The 17,023-nt window shown below is 42.5% G+C and overlaps 1 protein-coding gene across 3 annotated transcripts in view; it reads left to right on the top strand.

Moving 5' to 3' along the window:
• Nucleotides 1–210: 210 nt before the first annotated feature.
• Nucleotides 211–17,023, top strand: part of PRR16 (proline rich 16) — a 584,382-nt gene continuing 567,569 nt past the window's right edge. For 2 of the 3 annotated variants that reach the window (XM_075341879.1, XM_075341878.1), the window contains exon 1: nt 211–730. In XM_075341879.1, the coding sequence (XP_075197994.1) occupies nt 587–730 (144 nt within the window). In that variant the 5' untranslated portion in view covers nt 211–586. The remainder of the gene's footprint in view (nt 731–17,023) is intronic. The other variant, XM_075341880.1, reaches the window with a different exon arrangement.

The following is a 17,023-nucleotide window of genomic DNA, read 5'->3' as shown; positions in this document are numbered from 1 at the left end:
TGGTACAGAACACGTCAATATTATACTTCTTTTTTTTCATAGGTTTTCTATGTTTTAATGCACAGCATATAAATTATAATCTATGCTTTATGTGTGTGACAGAGTAAAATATGCCTGTTATCACTGGTCCCTTTGGTAATGCATGGCCATGCTAGTGCTGCATTATATGGAGAAATACGGTAATGCAGGAGAGTAGGAGAGAACAGATAGACTGTGTGGAGCAGGCAGCAAGTAGCAGGCAGCAGGCAGCTATGTATACAGGAGACCAACACCAGGGAAGAATGTGACTGTCACCAATTCTTAGTAAATGGATGTTTAGGCGTCTCTGAAGTAAAGGAGTCTGATGTCATACTGAACTTTGGGATCTTGCACTTTTTTCTTGTGACGCAGGCACTGATCGACAATCGCCACTAGTCTGCAGCCCATTCCCCAAGCAGTTCTGTGGAGTTCATGGCAGCGTGTATACAGGGAGAGGAAAAAGAGGAGAATGAGGGAGATCTGAGCAAGAAAATGCGGGGGAACAGCTACTCAGAGAGGGCTGGAGCCAGTCACCCTCTTCTGAAGCTCCCTTGAGCTGGACTGCAGCATGTCAGCAAAGTCTAAGGGGACATCCTCACCGACAGAGGGGCAAGCCTCCAAAGCCAAGGTGAAAGAACAGATCAAGATTATCGTGGATGATTTGGAATTAGTCTTGGGAGACTTGAAGGATGTAGCTAAGGAACTTAAAGAGGTAAGGAGGGTGAAAGCAGTGGGGCAGTCCACCACCAACATAAGCCCTAACTAACTTATGTATGAGCTCCTGTCTGCTCCTGCATCAGACTGTGCCTTCTATTGTTCATGATTATTGTACTTGTGTTTATGTTCACATGTAAAGCGCCATGGAATAAATGGAACTATAATAATAAATAATAATATAAAACACAAGCACATTCACTGCCCAGCAGAGCACTGGAAGGTGTGTGCTGGGAATCACTGGTAATCCCAGCTTGTTTTATGAATGGGAGAGTGTATCGCACAAAACAGCCTATTCCTGATGTTTGTGAATAGTAATATGCTTTATTGTAAACAATGTATGCACAGGCACGAGCGGGGCTACAGCTACACATCAAGCTGCCACCGGCTGCCCCTCGCAGACATAGACTATTGTATCAGGGGGAGATGGATGGAGCAGGCAGACTCAATCAGCTTTTCTTAGTTACGCATCTGATCCTGCCTCTGTGATTTTATGCACTATTAATGGGCTCATGTTTATAAAGGCTGCTCTGCATAAGATTTACACATTGTCAGTGCTAGGATTGAGAGCGATTATCCCAAATGTAAAATTGTGTTTTATGCCAATATGTGTGTGTGTAAATATGTGTGTGTATAAATATGTGTGCAAGATACTTGGCTTTAAAGAAATTAGAGCATCCCCCTTAGGTGCCTTTAAGACTTTCTATTTCATTAATGGATTTCCAAATCCATTGAGCCATCAAAGAAGTACCCAGCTACTAAAACAGCTGCAAGGCATTTTTGGCCAATTTATAAGTGATCTGGACTATAAAACTCTTGTGTTAGTTCAGTAAACATACCAGTCCCAGAAAAAAAACAACACGATAAAACAGATATACTAAGTCATTACTGGATACAGGAAAGTCATATCCGTGTGTTCTCACTTTAATACTATATAATCAAAGCAGTTTACATATATATATATATATATATATATATATATATATATATATATATATATATATATATATATATATATATATATATATATATATTTATATAGGCAGGCTAACGAATATCTGCCATTAGCTGTAATTACATATGGTGTCTGCCTTATTATGGCCAGTCTGGGTTACTGAGCTGGAATATACATTTGTGTGATGATAAACTCGCAAACATACGAGGAAATTAATGATTCTGATGCTGAAAACAAATCACTAGAGCATTTTGCAGAGGCATTTTTTCTTGTAGAGAATGAGTCAGCTCCTGGAATAATGTTTGATAATATGAAGCATGAGGCTGGTAGATTTGTGGATTCAATGCCAGTGGTTTGGAAAAGTAATTATGCAAGTGTTAAAATAAATAATAGATCTCCTGTTAATATTAACATGGAGTGGATGAAATGGAAATAGTCATACATTCATGGGAAACGTTTGATTTGCCAATGGCAAGTGTCACATTCCTTGAGGTTTAAAGGAGACTGACTGTAACTCAGGATGTGAGAGCAGATATATGCGGCTACAGCTCAGCTAAGGATTGTTTTTTCAAAGCAATTCCCTAAATCATAATTTTGTAACACAACTGGTCGACAGATGGTTGGATTATGCATAGAAATTCTAGTCCAAAGACGATGTACTTTGATAATCCTTTGCTTGCCATTTATAGAAGGCAGGCATTCATTTCTCCGAGTGTGTCCTTCCCAGTGTGAATTGACTGCAACAGGTCTAGCAATGGCTACAGTGGGGAAGTATATGAAAAAACGACAAGGGTGACATATAACAGATCTGTGTAGGATGGCTCTATTATATGTACTGTATCTGACCATAGTGAAGTAATCTGATAGATGGAGTCCTCATTTCAAGGCTCCTCTCTGTTGGGTACAGCCATGGTACTAAGCAGTGACCGATCTAAAGGACCACCACAGTCCAGTGAAGAATGTGGTGTTAGAACAAGAATAAAATGGCAATATTTTTCAAAATTATTTTTTCTAACAGTAAGCCCCTAATTAGTTAAACCTGCAATCTGCAAAGTGGTAGTGAAGACTATATAACTCATTTAGTCTCCCTAAATAAGATATCTATCGATCTATCATCTATCTATCTATCTGGGTATCTATCTATCTATCATATCATCTATCTAATTTCTATCATCTCATCTATCCATATATCTATCCATCTATCTATCTATCTATCTATCTATCTATCTATCCATTATCTATCACTCTATCTATCTATCCCTCTATCTATCTATCTATCTATCTATCTATCTATCTATCTATCTATCTATCTATCTATCCCTCTATCTATCTATCTATCTATCCCTCTATCTATCTATCTATCTATCTATCTATCTATCTATCTATCTATCTATCTATCTATCTATCTATCTATCCCTCTATCTATCTATCTATCCCTCTATCTATCTATCTATCTATCTATCTATCTATCTATCTATATATCTATCTATCTATCCATATATCTATCCATCTATCTATCTATCTATCTATCTATATATCTATCTATCTATCCATATATCTATCCATCTATCTATCTATCTATCTATCTATTTATCCCAGGGTGGACATATCATTGATTCAACCAATGCAACCATCCAGTGCCCCAAAGGTAAGGGGCCCATTTCTACCTCCAAAGCAAGTGTAATTTTGCATTTTATGAGCTTTTGGGGTGTAAAGGGCCCATATATGTTTCTTGCACAGGGGCCCATTTCTGTCTGTGTCTGACTATCTATCTGTCTGTCTGTCTATCTATCTATCCCTCTATCTATCTATTCATTATCTATCTATCTATCTATCTATCTATATCTCTCCATCTCTTCATCCATCTATCTATCTATCTATCCATTATCTATCCCTCTATCTATCCATCTATCTATTTATACATTATCTATCCCTCTATCCCTCTATCTATCCATTATCTATCTATCTATCCATCCATTATCTATCCATTATCTATCCATTATCTATCCATTATCTATCGATCGATCGATCGATCTATCTATCCATTATCTACCTATCCATCCATTATCTATCTATCTATCTATCTATCTATCTATCTATCTATCTATCTATCTATCTTTCTTTCTATCTATCTATATCTATCCATTATCTGTCTATCTATCTATCTATCTATCTATCTATCTATCTGTTCCTGAAATTATTAGGCTTTTTACAGCATGTGGTCATGTATTTATTTTTGGACAGAGCCTCAGCCATTGACCAGGTACATTGTAATACAAAGCCGCTATAGATGTGTAAACTGATACTTCGCAGTCAGGCTATCTGTTCTTGTCCAGTAACATTGATGGCTTGGGAATGTAAAACTATGAATCAGACACATTTACTTGGAATGAAATAGAATTAAATCTCTGTAGTTTGGATGATTCACTGTGTAATCAAGCTGAAAGCAATCGCTGATTAAGATTTTTGTCCCACGTTCAAATGCCAGTGGCAAATAATTCAATTAGAATGGATTTTCTTTTCTTTTCTGTTTTTTCTTTCCATTCTGCAGGGATACTCTTGCTTTAAAGATTTCATAGATATCTTCTAGTAAAGTCCATTTTGCTGGTGATTGCTGCATCACTTTCAAAGCAGATTACAAGTTAAGGATGACTTTAACTAGGATGGAGATTGAAATCACTAATCTTTCCTTCATTTTGTTAGTTCCCTCTATATGAAGAACTGCAAATCTAGTTAAATACACAAGGCTGACAGCTTGAACATGCCCCCAGGAGATATCTGAATTGTAACTTTGTGCTTTTATCTCAGCGCACAGATCACATTGTGGAAAGTATATCTTACACAAGTGACATTAGTCACATTATATTATGTAATTTACAGAGAACGATTAGCAAAAGTGCATCTCTATGGTATACGTTATAGAGGACCTGACACCAGGTCATAAGTGTCCAGTTATTGCTGGTATTTCATTTCCACTGCTCCCCTGAAAACTTCTTTTTTTTAATTTATTTTTAATATCCTTTATGCAGTTTTACAGATATGGACCTTTTCATTTAGAGCTATTTTTTATAGTCTTTCCTAAGGGGGTGTGCCTCAAAGGATTGTCTGGGGGCGTGTCCTTAGGGTGCGTTACGTCAAAGTTTTTTTTAAGCAATTTTTATTACTGCGCAAATCAGTATATGGCTGCCATACCCCACATACTGTAATCTAACTCGAATCTTCTCTAAGAAGTGAGTACGCCCCTAGTGTACTACTTGTACTAACAGATCAGAGCTGCCTTTCTAGCTGCAAGGCCGAGCGCCTGTGCAGTTTGTAAACTCCATTCTGCCACAGAGATGGTCACATTGGTCAGGGTTGTGGCTAAATCCCAGTGGCTAGAAGGACCTTGAGCGTGACTGACTTAGTTAGTGGGCGTGGCTGGCTTGGTTGGTGGGCATGGTAATGTTTCCTCCTGTCCTCTATACTGATGCAAGGGAGGCTTGGCTCCCCTGTATCCCCCCATTCTGCGGGTCTTATTCCCAGACCTCCACTTCTATTATAAACAACTCCATGCCCACGTGGACTTAGAAAAAGAATGTTGCTTCCTGGTATCAGCTATGTTGGCGGAGGCCCCTTCTGCTCACATGGGCATGACACCAGCAGAGGTCCCTCTGTCCAGTGGTATTTAGATGTTACCCATTGGTCAGTGGAGTGGAGATGAGTGGAGAAGGACCTGGGATGATGTCACCGACTAGTGACTTGGGGCGGAGCTTGGGCGCAGAGACTGGGAAAGAAAGTGAAACAGACCATCTCCTCATGTGGTTAATGCTCTCTGAAGCTGGGGAATGCTGGGAGACAGTTGTAGTTCTAGTTACTATATACTCTTCCTGTGATATCACTGTCACTGCCTGCTCATTGATTTCATCTTGGTATCTGTAGTTGTCTTTTAACTTTCATTACTGCACATATTTGGTTTATTACAGCACAAATTGTGTATTACTGCACACTAAAAAGTATCCTGTGTTACTTTATAACCTGTGAGCAATGCCCCCTTGGTAAAGACCATAAAAATTAACACTAGATTAAAAGGTCCATATCTATGGAACCAGGTGGTAGATTAAAAAAAAAGTAATATTTGAGGGAGCGGTAAGCATAAAATAAATGCAAAAACTGCCCACTTTTGACCTGGTTACAAGTCCTCTTTAGGCTTCTGCCACACTCACGTGAAATTCACGCACGTGCCGAGAGACACGTATTTTCCCTGCGTGTTGCGTGCAGGTAAGTACGTGTCTCTGGTACGTGCGTGACACGTGTGTTCTACGTGTGCTATCCACGATAGCACACGTAGAACCGGTAATTATTATACTCACCTGGTCCTTCCTGATGTCCGTGGTGCTGTCCGTGGTGCTGATCCTCGGGCTCCAGCCCTCCCGTCTCCCAGCTGCTGCTGCTGCCAGGCAGTGAAGTGAATACTCAATGAGAATAATGAGCGGCGGTCGGCAGCAAGAGGCAGCAGCGGCAGAGACAGGAGGGCTGGAGAAGGTGAGTTAATGTTTTGTTTTTTTTTCACTGACGTGTGTTTTCTCCGGCGCGTGTCACACGGGACCGCATCCACACTACACCCGTGTGGTACGGGTGCGGGCCGTGTGACACCCGTGCTGCCGGTGAAAAAACGGACATGTCAGCGCTTTGAAAAACGCACACACGTACAAACGCACACAGACACACATTCCGTGTGGTTTTACGTGTGTGTGCCTGCTACCATAGGGTAGCATTGCTGAACGTGTCTCCGTGCCGCCGGTACGTGTAAAAAATGACAAACACGTGCCGGCGGCACGGATGTGTGGCGGAGGCCTTACAGAGTATACCAATATGAAAAAACAAGCCATTTTTTCTGATATGTACAACAATGGTAATTTCCAGCATTGAATCTCAGATTTAACCAGGATTGTATCTACAATTGTATTGCATCGAAATTAGTTTTGTGTCTAAACAGATAAATTCTACGCAACTGACATTTCAATAGAACCTGATGGATAAAAAAACAAAACATGAATGCAGTTACATAAGGTCATCCTTTTCTGCCACCATACGTGGAGATCATAAAAGCAGATGTGTGATTTTGGGTTTTTTTCCAATAGAAAAAAATAAATGGATTTTAATGCTGAAAATCCAGTCTGTGATATATTATATTCAGTGCTAAGTTTTAGAATATCTGATGGGAAGATCATTATGGAAAGTGAATGAGAAAAATGGAAATATTAATGTACAGGTAGAAGCAGTACAAAGACTCAATAGTACAAAGTCAGATCATAAAATAAAGCATAAGATGAGATGAACAAAGACTAATAGGATAATAGATCAATAGGATGAGTCAGCTTCACAATATTACTCCTAATTTTCAACACCAGGACAAGGATGGATTTGTAAGTGAGAGGTTTCGCATCATGAATGAGCAATGTTATCAGGAGCAGAGTGCATCACCAATGTTTGTGGATTCCCATTGTACTTGGTGAAAAGGCTACTTTTATAAATGATACAACAAAACTCATGATAAATTGATAAAACAAACAAACTTAATATTGTTTTCCCAAATATAAATGCTTTTGTTATTAATTTTAATGTTATTACTATTTATTTTTAGGGCACCATTGATTCCATGGTGCTGAGTTTACATACAAAATATAAATATATCATATATTGAACAAATTAGCAATGACAGAGTGAAACAGAAAGGAAAAGACCCTGCCCTTGCGGGCTTACAGTCTACAGGGTATTCGGAAAAGAGACAGTTGGCTGGAGGCTTGCAGCAGCTTTGGTGGTGGGGGGCGTCGGGGGGGGTCATGTTAGGCTGTAAGCTTTCTTAAAAGGAACCTGTCACCGGATGTTTATAATACTCACCTAACAGTCGGTGCAGAGCAGACTGGTTGAATGGGCGTTTCCGTTCTCCGGGTCCACGTCTCCTCTTTCGGTCATCTTTGTCCTCCTTCTGAAGCTTGTGTGGATGACGCGTTCTACGTCATACACATAGGCTGACATTGAGGTCCCGCGCAGACGCACTACAATGCTTACATCTGCCCCTGCGCAGGAAATTAATGTCGGCTTGTGTGTATGACGTAGAACGCGTCATCCACACTAGCTTCAGAAGGAGGACAAAGATGGCCAAAAGAGGAGATGCGGACCCAGTTAACAGAGACGCCGATTTGACCAGTCTGCTCTGCACCGACCATTAGGTGAGTATTAGGGCTGCTTCTCACTTGCGAGTTTCTTGCAGTAGAGCAATGCGAGAAAATCTCGCATTGGAATCGGACACATGTTAGTGAATGATTCAGCTCTCATCTGCGATTTTTTTTCTCAGTCCAGATCGGACTGAGAAAAAAATCGCAGCATGCTGCTTTTTTGTGAGTTTCTACTGCGAGTCTCTCCAATGCAAGTCTATGGGAGCGTGTAAATAATTGGATGTCACGGGACGGCACTCACACCATCCTAGTGACATCCGATTTTCTAAATACATTTCTCGCCTCTTTTCCTAAAACACTGGAAACGAGTGATGTGTCACAATATCTGTCAATCACTATTCTCTGTCAGTCGGTCTCTCCCTCTCGGTCTCTATTCTCTCTCTGTCGGTCGGTCATTATCTCTGTCCCTCTCTCACAGTCTGTCGGTCATTCTCCCCTCCTCTCTCATACTCACCGTTCCCCGATGTCCGGCGCGGCGCTGCACGGCATTCACACTGCTGCGGCGGCTTTTACTATTTTGAAAAAGCCCACAGGCGCCTATGATTGGTTGCAGTGAGACATGCCCCCACGCTGAGTGACAGGTGTCTCACTGCACCCAATCACAGCAGCCGGTGGGCGGGTCTATACTGTGCAGTGAAATAAATAAATAAATAATTAAAAAAAATGGCGTGCGGTCCCCCCCAATTTTAATACCAGCCAGATAAAGCCATACGGCTGAAGGCTGGTATTCTCAGGATGGGGAGCCCCACGTTATTGGGAGCCCCCCACCCTAACAATATCAGTCAGCAGCCGCCCAGAATTGCCGCATACATTAGATGCGACAGTTCTGGGGCTGTACCCGGCTCTTCCCGATTTACCCTGGTGCGTTGGCAAATCGGGGTAATAAGGAGTTAATGGCAGCCCATAGCTGCCACTAAATCCTAGATTAATCATGTCAGGCGTCTATGAGACACCCTCCATGATTAATCTGTAAGTTACAGTAAATAAACACACACACCCGAAAAAATCATTTATTAGAAATAAAAAACACAAACAAATTCCCTCATTACCAATTTAATAAGCCCCAAAAAGCCCTCCATGTCCGGCGTAATCCACGGACCTCCAGCGTCGCTTCCAGCATGAAGGAGACAGGAGCTGCAGCAGACACCGCCGCTCCGGTCACCTCCACGCAGCAACTGAGGTGAGTAGCGCGATCTTCTGAGGTGTCACTGAGGTTAATCGCGGCCACCGCTGGATCCAGTGACAGCGGGTAACCTCAGTGACAGCTCAGCTGATCGTGCTACTCACCTCAGTTGCTGCGTGGAGGTGACAGGAGCGGCGGTGTCTGCTGCAGCTCCTGTCACCTTCATGCTGGAAGCGACGTTGGAGGTCCGTGGATTACGCCGGACATGGAGGGCTTTTTGGGGCTTATTAAATTGGTAATGAGGGAATTTGTTTGTGTTTTTTATTTCTAATAAATGATTTTTTCGGGTGTGTGTGTTTATTTACTGTAATTTACAGATTAATCATGGAGGGTGTCTCATAGACGCCTGACATGATTAATCTAGGATTTAGTGGCAGCTATGGGCTGCCATTAACTCCTTATTACCCCGATTTGCCAACGCACCAGGGTAAATCGGGAAGAGCCGGGTACAGCCCCAGAACTGTCACATCTAATGTATGCGGCAATTCTGGGCGGCTGCTGGCTTATATTGTTAGGCTGGGGGGCTCCCCATAACGTGGAGCTCCCCATCCTGAGAATACCAGCCTTCAGCCATATGGCTTTATCTGGCTGGTATTAAAATTGGGGGGGATCGCACGCCATTTTTTTTAATTATTTATTTATTTATTTCACTGCACAGTATAGACCCGCCCACCGGCTGCTGTGATTGTTTGCAGTGAGACACCTGTCACTCAGCGTGGAGGCGTGTCTCACTGCAACCAATCATAGGCGCCTGTGGGCGGGGAAAGCAGGGAATACGAGATTGTTTAATGAGCGGCCGGCTTTTTCAAAATAGTAAAAGCCGCCGCAGCAGTGTGAACGCCGTGCACCGTGCACCGATCGCCGGTGATCGGGGATCGGTGAGTATGAGAGAGGGGGGGACACTTCAGTCACTTGGGGGATTAGCGGTCACCGGTGAGTCCTTCACAGGTGACCGCTAATTAGGACACGGCACAGACAGAGCCGCAGCATGACAATGAACTCGGGTGAAGTTCACCCGAGTTCATTCTGATTGTGTGGCTCTGTCTGTGTCTGCTGTCATCTGCCATTAAGCTCTGCTGCATGGCTGTCTGTGTCTGCTGTCAGCGGCCATGTAGCAGCGCTGAATGGCAGATGACATAGTAAAAAATACGCATTACACACGCATTACACACGCATTACACACGCTAGTAAAATCATTAATTTATTCAGAAAAAGCATCTCACTTGCGTTGCACTCGCACCTAACGTGAACTAAAATCAGCCGAGTATTTTTCAGCCCAGTCGGACCGATTTTACTCGCATAGATGTGTTTCCAGCCTTATAAACATCCGGTGACAGGTTCCCTTTAAAGAGATTCATTTTTAAAATCCGTCTGAAAGTTCTGAAAGTGGTGGACGTGTTGGGACACAGAATTCAAGAGAATGGGGAAATGTGGGAAAAATTTTGGAAGTGATTGGCTGAGGTACCTAAAATTGTGAAGAGGAAAGTGCGGTAAATTATGTGTGGGAATAAATCAGGCCTTGAAGGCCAGGGCAGAGCCCATAGTTACTCCGAGTCAGTGTACTTCCAGTGGAAACTGTGATGCCATTTATTATGATAGATAGATTAGATAGGGGAGTTAGGTGAGATGGAGGAGAGATGTTGTTTGTCCATTGAGCTGTAGGAATCGAGAGGAGAAGATGGAGAATATGGCCGATAGGCATTCTGTGTATCTGGACAGCAAGGAGGTGATGTCTGGGCTAGAAAGGTAGATTTGAGTGTAATCTGTGTATAGATGGTACTTAAAGCCATGGAACTTTATGAGGTGTCCCAGGCAAAAGTTATAACATGATAAGAGTAGAGGTCCCAAGACAGAGCCTTGAGGCACAACAACACAAAAAGGGTAGGATGAGGAGATAGTATGCGGATGGGAGATGCTAAATGTGCATTTAGAAAGGTATAGCATGATCCAGGAGAGGACAAGGTTTATTGTGTTAAGAGAAGAGAGGATCTAGAATTGGAGGGAGTAGTCAACAGTGTTGAAGGCAGAGGACCGGTCTAGAAGGAGTAGTATAGATAATTGTCTTTTGGGTTTTGCGGTAGATAAGTTCATAATAATTTTGCTTAGGCCAGTGTCAGTGAAGTGGTGGGGATAGAAGCCAAATTGTAGGTTGTCGAAAAGCGAGTTGGATGAGAGGTAGCAGGAAAGATCAATGTGGACATATTGTTCGAGGAGTTTAGAAGCAAACGGGAGCAACGATATGGGAGAATAGCTGGATGTAGAGGTTGGGTCAAGAGATGGTTCTGTAGGATAGGTGTGATTGTTGCATGTTTGAAAGCAGAAGGGAAGGTACCAGAAGTTAATTATAAGTTGAAGAGATGATTAGGGCTGGGAGAAGCATGGTGGTGAGGTTGGAGAGGAGATGGTATTAGATCAGGTCAAGTGCACAAGTGCTACATTCTATTGAATATGATATTGTTTTGTTTTGTTCCAATGCCTCTCTGTTCCTGGGATTCCTTTATGTAAATGTAGACTTATTAGTCACGTGGGCATGATCATAAAGACGATACCCATAGAGAAGAGTTGGGGACCACATTCACCTAACTAATAAGGCTTGATTTACATACAAGGAGGAGGGAGCCATATTTCCACAATAGAAAGGCAAATAGAAAAAAAAGCCAGATTCAAGGGAACATTGGCAACAATAGCATTTAGATCAGTTGGACAAGTTACTTGTTTATGGAAAGTGATGTTCTTTTTAAGGATGTAACGAAATCAGTACAAGATGTTATTCACTCAGTCTCTTCAAATGTATCATATATTCTAAATCTTGTGATAATTAGGGTTGGTGCAAGTCAATTTGCAGGACAGAGTCCAGAGGCCAGGTCAATAATTTCAGGCAGCCAGGAAGGAGTTCTGAGACCACCTCTTATCTCTCGTCATCTTTCTTTTGATTAGCCGGTCTGGCACAACGGCATCGTTGCGTCACGCCAGGTTTGCTAATGAAAAGAAGAGACATGGATGTCAGAAGGTAGGAGGCATTTCTGAGCTAGTGAAAATCAAACACTTGCTTTAAGCACATGCATACAATATACTGTGGAATTTGACAAGTCAGAAAATATAAGAAAAGATGCCAATTAGGAAACTCCTTTGATTAAAAAAGGAAATTCCCCTAATTATAAAACACGAATTTCAGTTGTAGCAGACTTTGTGTGAATATTTTATTTTATTAGTTTTCTAATCCATGATACTTACGGTGGTCATTCTTTCAGTCTGCACCAAATGTTCTGCATTTGGGTCAGATTCCCACAGAAGATTTCCAGAAAAGAGGGCAGTAACACAAAAATGTGGTCATATTCTTTCTTTTTGAAACAACAAATATTGATTTGAACATTCACCACATTGAATAATTATCAGGTTTGGAGGAATGAAAAGAGATTTCGGATTTGAAGCCTCTAAGATAGGGAATTCATCTCCAGGCTATAATCCAGCCTATATCTTAGGATCAGTTCAACATAAGCAATGCATAGAAAAATAACATTTTTCAATGAAACAGCACAGGTTTAAAAAAAATCATATACTTTTTAAAATAAGGCAAATAATTCACATAAATGTCTTCTTTCCAAGCCACATGTCACATGCATTATAAAAAACTTCAAAGAACTGTAGTGAAAGACATTTAGCCTGTCTGACAGGAGGCCTACTTAGGGAATCTGTTAGGTTATAATGGACAAGAAGATGCAGAGATTGAGACCTACATTTCTTCTCTGAGAATTACTTCCAGCCATAATCTGCCATCCATCTTTGTCACCTAAATATGCTAGTACTAGACATATGATGTACGCTGTTTTGTAAGGACTGTCCCTAGGAATGGACTATGTGAGAAAAGGAAATGTATGCTTAAGGCGTCAATAAGTGTGAAATGCAGGACATATTTAAAAGAAATGGTAAAATAACATTTGTCTGTGAAAACACTGGGTAGCTGAATGTCCTACTATATAAAAATGGGGAGTTTGAATATGTGAGCATTTCATAGTAACTAGGAAAAGGAATATATATAAGGATTGAAACTGGAGAAAATTACCCTTAAAGGAAACTGTCAGGTGCAATATGCACTCAGAACCACGAGCAGTTCTGGGTACATATTAGTGATCCCTGCCTAACTGTCTATGTACACACTAGCATAGATAAAGAGATCTTTAGAAAAAGTATTTCTAAAGATCTTTTATAATATGCCAATGATTGCAGGGACTAGTTGAAAAAGCGTTATAGCCCCTGACTGATCCGCCCTCTTATCATGGCAGCATGCCCACAGGGGCATACTAAAATGCTATTCAATCCAGCATCACAGGCAGTGACGCGCTTACCTGTGTCTGCTGTGAATGCTGATCTGAATTTCGCGGCACTTTTATCATGCAGATAGCATCACTTAGTGTCTCCAGCTGCAGCTCTGATATTTTCATCCACCTCTTCCCCTCCCCAGGGTACTGTTTGCTAATACTGCAAAGTCCATCATGCATTGCTATAGCCTGTTTGCTAACACTTAGCTCACCCCATTCCTTTTCCATCCTGTACTGCTGAAGAAATTGGGAGATACCAAGTGTCAGAACAGCCCAGGGTAGATAGGTAACAGCCCATCCAGCAATTACCAGATGGCCAGTACAGCCCTGTCACTGTGTTTGTTCCGCAAATTTCAGCAGATTCAGCTGCCCATGTCAGTGATTGGATTGTTTAAACCCTTTGCTTTTGAAATGCAGATTGCAGCAGTTCACTAGCTGTCATCCCCTCCTGCTACTACTGAATGAAGCGGTCAGCTCAGATTGGTGAGACAGTGAGGCAGACTAATTGTGATTCACTTCAAAACATCCACATCCACCATCAGGAACCCTTTTACAACTTCCTTTCATTTTGTTTGATTTCTGTGCTAGAAAAGGAAGCATCAGACATAACAGAGGAGGAAGACGAATCTGCAGCCAGTACTATGTGACCCCTGCTGATATGCCCTCATGTGACGCCCTGGACTAGCCAGGTAGTCACAGTTAGGCCCCCGCACAACAACCTTCACCTAAAAAAGTTACTATCAGCCAACCTAAAACCCTGAGTCACCCCTCTCAGGTTCTGACGTACACACCGGGTGGGCGGAACCAGGCAGTTGGCCACGCCCACTGAGGAGTTCAGATGGCCTGGGGCGGGAAAGCACGTCAGTCAGTGAGTGGAGAGTGGAAGGGAAAGGAAGGAGAGGAGTAGGGAGAGTGACAGAGGAGACGAGAACATCTATCAGGGGTCCGGGTCGTAGCCCAGACACCCTGTGGCCAGGAGGCAGATGGTTGTGGCCGCCTGCAGGAGCTGGGATTACAGCCGGTGGAACCGTAAGGACCGGGAACGGCAGTGGCCCGCCGGTACCGAACTGGGGAACCGATTGGAAACCAGAGCACCAGGAGGGGTACTCAGACCCAGTATGAGGCCCAGAAGCTACTGGGCTGAGTCGAATCAACTGATTGAGGACTGGACTTGAGGTCCCTTCCCATCCAAGGCCTGACTGAAGACAACAACCCAACCAACAAGGATAGAAAGCCACCGCCAAGGTATAGAGATCCAAAGGGCCAGCGCCTGCAGGCAAACGGGTTCCTCAGCACACATTCAGCTGGGGAGCGGACTACCGTTGCTGAAGCGTAGGCAGTTGAACACATACATAAAAGGTGCAGGAGAAAGGAGGCAATCACTAGCCTGAGAAAAGGGAAGAAACGCAGCTGGCTGCGGGAACCGTCCACCATCTTGTTTGGCTTACCAGAGAATCCAGCGTATTTGTAATAATGAGTACACCAGTGCCCTCGGGCCGAGCACCGCACTACACCGCACCATCACTGCCCTACACCAGCAATTTACAGCGACCCCTCGGGCCCCGGGACCATCACCCCTACCCACGGAGGGGTTAACACCAAGCTGCGCAACACCGTCCCCAGGAGCCTAGTCAACGGCAGCGGTGGTGTCCATCTATTCACCACAGCCCCATGGGTGGCGTGACGAATTCTCAATCCCCGAAATCACCACCCCACCTGCGCGCGTAGCACCAAAGCAACGACTCCCCAACATCCTAACTCCATCCCCCCTTACAGAGAGGCAGCGGGACCCCCGCGTCCGTGGGAAGCTCGATCCACCCACCCACGAGCACGGACCCGAGCGCCGGGGCGGTACACTCATACAAGCAATACATCCAACACAAGTATATTGCAAAATGTATTGTTTAGAAGAACTATGATATATGGCAAGGGAATACAAAAGTACTGCAAAACCTCTTTAAGATGCCTGGGATGACATATGAGGTTGGTTCTGGGCTACTTTAAAAAATCAATGCAAACTAGAACAGAGGAAGCCGAGCGAAGGGGAAAGAGAAAGCAATGCCTGGTGCTGGAGCCAGGACAAGAGAGTAACAGCAAGGGAGTTGGGAATTTTATGTAAAAATTCTATGTATTTTGTAAGGAAGTGCTTTTGCATTTGAATAAGATGTCAAATACATGCTAACATCACAGACAGGCAGAGGAGGAGAAGCTGGGCAGCACAAAAAAAAATCCAATACTACAGCTAGAAGGTAAATGGGGGTGAATATTAAACCATATTAATGTTACCACCTCAGGTCTTACTGAGGGACCATATAAGAAGCTTAAGCCTTTGACTCATGAAGTTATATACAAAATGAGCTGTTGGTGGGGAAAAAAGGCTCACAATTCATCTATGTGACTACTGGCGTCATTTCAAGAGCTTTTTCTTACATGAAAACAGTCAATTAAACCCTTAAAGCGCACCAATCAACAAGATTTTCCTATATAAAATAAAGTCAGTGCTATACTGGCGCTATCATGCTGATTCTATACATACCTTTAGTTGTCAGATTGGAAGTATAGTTTTTGAAATACAAGCAAGTAAAGTTACAGAAATGTACAGCTTTTTGATTGGCAGCAGCTGCCGAATAGCTAATATATGGGTCGGGTTTTGCTATTCATTCCCGCCCCTGTCTGTCTCCAGGGCCTCTGTAGATGCTAGACTGTATGGTCTCCTTCCAGGTATGAGTCATTTCTGTCACATGATAGAGGTGTGTTAGAAATGCAGCCCATACAGTCTAATATCTACAGAGACCAGATAGCAGACAGTGGCGGGAATAGATAACAAACCCCACCCACATATTAGCTATTTGGCAGCTGCTGCCAACAAAAAAGCTGTACATTTCTGTAACTTTACTTGCCGGTATTTCAAAAACTATACATCCAATCTGACAACTAAAGGTATGTATAGAATCAGCATGATAGTGCCAGTATAGCACTGGCTTTATTTTATATAGGAAAATCCTGGTCATTTGTACGCTTTAAACATTATCCGTGCAGTGTATTTCTTCAAACGGGTAACACAGGAGCCCTGGTGCAAAAATGTTTAGGGAAAAATTTTAGTTTATATAATAGAACAGTCAGAATATTCTAAGTATATGAGGCGGATTTCCAGATGCCTAAAATGTGATCCGTTTACCATATTTCACTGATAAATGAAGCCACAATATGGTTAGGGGGCCCAGTGGTGGAATAAGAATATTATCTTCTGTCTGTGAAATCATGTTGCATTTTATATTCCTCATAATGTCAGTTGCATTGTAGAAATTATAAGCTGAAAATCTTAAAGAGCTTTGCTACTTTCATTTTTTCAAGGCTATACAGGATCTGAGCCAAGGTGTCCTCAGAAGTCTTGCTGTCAATGAAGGAACGCTGGGAGAACTATTTCTCAGCTCCAGACTGACACTTCAACTGGCGCAGAGCCAAAAAGGCATATTGGCTAAATATTTAGAGAAAAATACGTGTCTGACTATACATCAAACATTAAAGTGAAGTAATACTTTTCTAGACGACGAGGCAAGAGCTGGAGAGTGTCTTGTGTGTTACTTCATACCTATGAACTGGCCATGTATGCATA

Source organism: Anomaloglossus baeobatrachus, chromosome 1 (assembly GCF_048569485.1).
Source record: "Anomaloglossus baeobatrachus isolate aAnoBae1 chromosome 1, aAnoBae1.hap1, whole genome shotgun sequence".
NCBI lineage: Eukaryota > Metazoa > Chordata > Amphibia > Anura > Aromobatidae > Anomaloglossus > Anomaloglossus baeobatrachus.
This window is presented reverse-complemented; position numbering and strand designations above follow the sequence as displayed.